The sequence below is a fragment of the Trypanosoma rangeli genome, assembly GCF_003719475.1.
Source record: "Trypanosoma rangeli strain AM80 chromosome Unknown Tra_15.4_contig_00312, whole genome shotgun sequence".
Lineage (NCBI taxonomy): Eukaryota > Euglenozoa > Kinetoplastea > Trypanosomatida > Trypanosomatidae > Trypanosoma > Trypanosoma rangeli.
In genome coordinates this window covers 1-3055 of record NW_021706056.1, presented here as the reverse complement: position 1 = coordinate 3055, position 3055 = coordinate 1, and the positions used below count along the sequence as shown (strand labels likewise).

At 52.3% G+C, this 3055-nt stretch overlaps 3 protein-coding genes across 3 annotated transcripts in view, besides 2 other annotated features; all 3 read right to left on the bottom strand.

Moving 5' to 3' along the window:
- Window positions 1–281, bottom strand: part of TraAM80_07458 (10 kDa heat shock protein) — a gene marked incomplete at both ends in the record, with an annotated part of 531 nt that extends 250 nt beyond the window's left edge. Inside the window, one exon of the mRNA XM_029384249.1 lies at window positions 1–281. This exon is cut by the window's left edge and continues 250 nt beyond it. Coding sequence (XP_029235905.1) covers window positions 1–281 — 281 coding nt within the window.
- Window positions 282–537: 256 nt separating this feature from the next.
- Window positions 538–568: a microsatellite.
- A 120-nt stretch (window positions 569–688) lies between these two features.
- TraAM80_07457 (uncharacterized protein) lies at window positions 689–1915 on the bottom strand (the record flags this gene model as incomplete). Its single annotated transcript, XM_029384248.1, has 1 exon — window positions 689–1915. One exon carries the CDS (start codon window positions 1913–1915, stop codon window positions 689–691), a length of 1227 nt encoding a protein of 408 aa, XP_029235904.1.
- A 277-nt stretch (window positions 1916–2192) lies between these two features.
- Window positions 2193–2227: a microsatellite.
- A 72-nt stretch (window positions 2228–2299) lies between these two features.
- On the bottom strand, window positions 2300–2602 carry TraAM80_07456 (10 kDa heat shock protein; the record flags this gene model as incomplete). The annotated part of the gene is made up of 1 exon (XM_029384247.1): window positions 2300–2602. The coding sequence occupies one exon, from the start codon at window positions 2600–2602 to the stop codon at window positions 2300–2302; it is 303 nt and encodes a 100-aa protein (XP_029235903.1).
- Between the last annotated feature and the right edge of the window lie 453 nt (window positions 2603–3055).

Sequence of the window (3055 nt, the reverse complement as noted above, 5' to 3'; positions counted from 1 at the left end):
AGGGAGTCCTCGTTGTAGAGGAAGAACTCCTCACCCTCCACCTTCACACTGCTGCCACCAAACTCGGGAAGCAGCACCGTGTCGTTCACCTTCACTGTGGGAGTCCAGTCCTTCGTTGCGGCGGCGACGGCAACCACAGTGCCCTCGTTCACCTTGCCGGCCACCTGCTCGGGGATGAGCACGCCGGCCTTCGTTTGCTTCGCCGCCAGTGTGCGTCTCACCAAAACACGCGAGCCAAGCGGCTGCAGCGTCTTCAGGGCAGTGAACGTGGCGCGGAACATTGGCAGAGTGTAGTTTGTCGCGGTTGTTTAGTGGAAAAAAAAAGAAGTAACTTCTTTGTTTTCGTGTGTTGCAGTGGTCGCTTTGCTTTTCATCGCATGTGCGGCAACGAGTGGAAGATAACAACAAAATGTGGGATAAGTCGGCAGCGGCGCCATGAGGCTGGCAAGAAAAACAGAACAGAGTTACAGGGAAGCAACACCGTACGTGCACTCGCAGTATTTGGAAGCTTCAATGATATTGTTGGGGGTGGTTAGCAAAAATAATAATAATAATAATAAAGAAATAAAGAAACAGATAAACACAAAAACAGCTAATGACGATCCATAAGTTCATTCAATTGTACTTTGCACATCTCATCCATATGTGTGTGAGTATACATTCAAGAATATGTACAGACCCATTCCAGCTATAGCAGAAGCAGGGCTTGCATCAGTAAAAGGAAGGCGCCCGCATTTAAGTAAAACGTGCCGTCCTCCTCCCTGATTACAGTGAGTGTTCTGGAGTTCGTCGTCGGTAGCGTCACTTCACCCACGTCAGGCGTCTCACGCAGGTAGTTCGCAAGCCCAGCCACCGTTCGCTTCACCTCCTCCTCAGACCAGTCCAAATAATGACGCAAACAAAGTACGATAATAAGTCGCGACAGGCGCACAGACCCTGCTCCCTCAATGTCGGCAACGCGGTGGAGGTGTTCCGGGAGTGTCGGATCGTGTCTCCACGCATCCCGCAATCGTTGACCCCGCAAAGGCAGAGCCGATCCGCGGTTCTCGTCCCGTGTCTCCCCGTACAGCCTGCAGTCAAGAGAAGAGCCCACAAACGTCAGTGTTGAGGCTTTGTCTGACCTGAAAGCAGGAGGCACCCCCATGTTGGACTCTCTCATAAGACTGACGGCTGTTGCCTCCTCGTTTGCGAGCGACACCGTTCTCTCAGGAAGCTCCACTTTCCTCTTTTCGTGCGGCATCGGCAGTATACCATATACGTGCGAACGTGACTTTCGTAGAGACTCCCCCAAAGAGGCAGCCTCAGACCGTATTCTCTCCAATGGTTCTGTGCATCCCACGCATGAAGAAACGGGAGAGTCACTCTCTCTTGTCTTCAACGGCATGTAGGCAAAGTGCGTCAACGGTCGGCTTAAGATATTCTTGCACCCTGATGGCCTAGACACAAAAGCTTTGACATCACAAGAGGAAAAAAGAGGGGAAGAGGAGTGTGTATGCATCTCCCGCCGCCGCGCTGTAACGTTGGGCCATCGAGGAATGTGGGGAAACACGACTGGCTCCTGCAGCGAACGTCGTCCGGAGGTGTGCGTCGTCCTTGAGGCATCGTCGTTTCTGTCGTCGGTGGGGCTGACGTTAGACACCCAATCCCCCACGCACAAAGGCTGCGGTGGATTCTCCTCCCAGTCCGCCATCCCCACTTCGTCGTCCAGCGTCCCTCTAAAAAAAGCACACAACACCGGGGGGTTGTCTGTCCCGTCCCCGTTAAAGCCCGCTGTGCGCTGGTGCTGAACAGCCACAGATACCCCGTCAAATGCAACCGGCGCATCCGTCACCAGGGGGACGCAGTAGAAGTTGACCAGGCGGGAATCATCACCTTCGCTGCAACCCAATACCGAACTGCCACATACACCCCTCATTCTATGGGCTGCAAAAGGTTTGAAATAAGACAACAAGAAAGAAAAAAAAAAACAGAGTAAAATCAACAAGGCAACCAGCACAAAAATACATCCAGGCGACTGCAACAGTAAACAGACGCACACACATGCACAAAAGAGCACCGACTCAATAAACCCAAAAAAAAAAACGTGAACGAGGCAAGCACCAAGGATTCCTTAGGACAAGCATTCGTCAAGCATGTACTGGCATGCTCAGCAATGGCAAACCCTTCTGGACGAAATCCTCCGTCGCACGTTCACAAACAATAGAATCAAAAAACAAAAAAAAATCAATAAATATACTAATCATGAATCTTCCATCGCATAGCTCCTTGGCCTCTGTGGAGAAGTCACGCACAGTGCAGCTTATCCCTGCAGCACACCGAGCAGGGAGTCCTCGTTGTAGAGGAAGAACTCCTCACCCTCCACCTTCACACTGCTGCCACCAAACTCGGGAAGCAGCACCGTGTCGTTCACCTTCACCGTGGGAGTCCAGTCCTTCGTTGCGGCGGCGACGGCAACCACAGTGCCCTCGTTCACCTTGCCGGCCACCTGCTCGGGGATGAGCACGCCAGCCTTCGTTTGCTTCGCCGCCAGTGTGCGTCTCACCAAAACACGCGAGCCAAGCGGCTGCAGCGTCTTCAGGGCAGTGAACGTGGCGCGGAACATTGGCAGAGTGTAGTTTGTCGTGGTTGTTTAGTGGAAAAAAAAAGAAGTAACTTCTTTGTTTTCGTGTGTTGCAGTGGTCGCTTTGCTTTTCATCGCATGTGCGGCAACGAGTGGAAGATAACAACAAAATGTGGGATAAGTCGGCAGCGGCGCCATGAGGCTGGCAAGAAAAACAGAACAGAGTTACAAGGAAGGAGTAAGAACAGGTAGCTGTTTCTTTCTTATTTGCAATTTTAAGCAAAGCAAGCAAAAAGAATAGTGAGGGGGAGGGGGGAGCGTGTGCAGTAACGTGTGGGCTAACAGCAAATGCAGAGGACGCCGATGGCAGCAATGTGGGGCGGTGCTCCGTCCGTCAGGACGCCCTGGGCAAGAAATCCCAAGTCCGCCATAGTCTTCCCGCGACTTTCCGCGGAGGAAGCGATGACGGCGTCTCTTGAAACATCGTCAATAAAA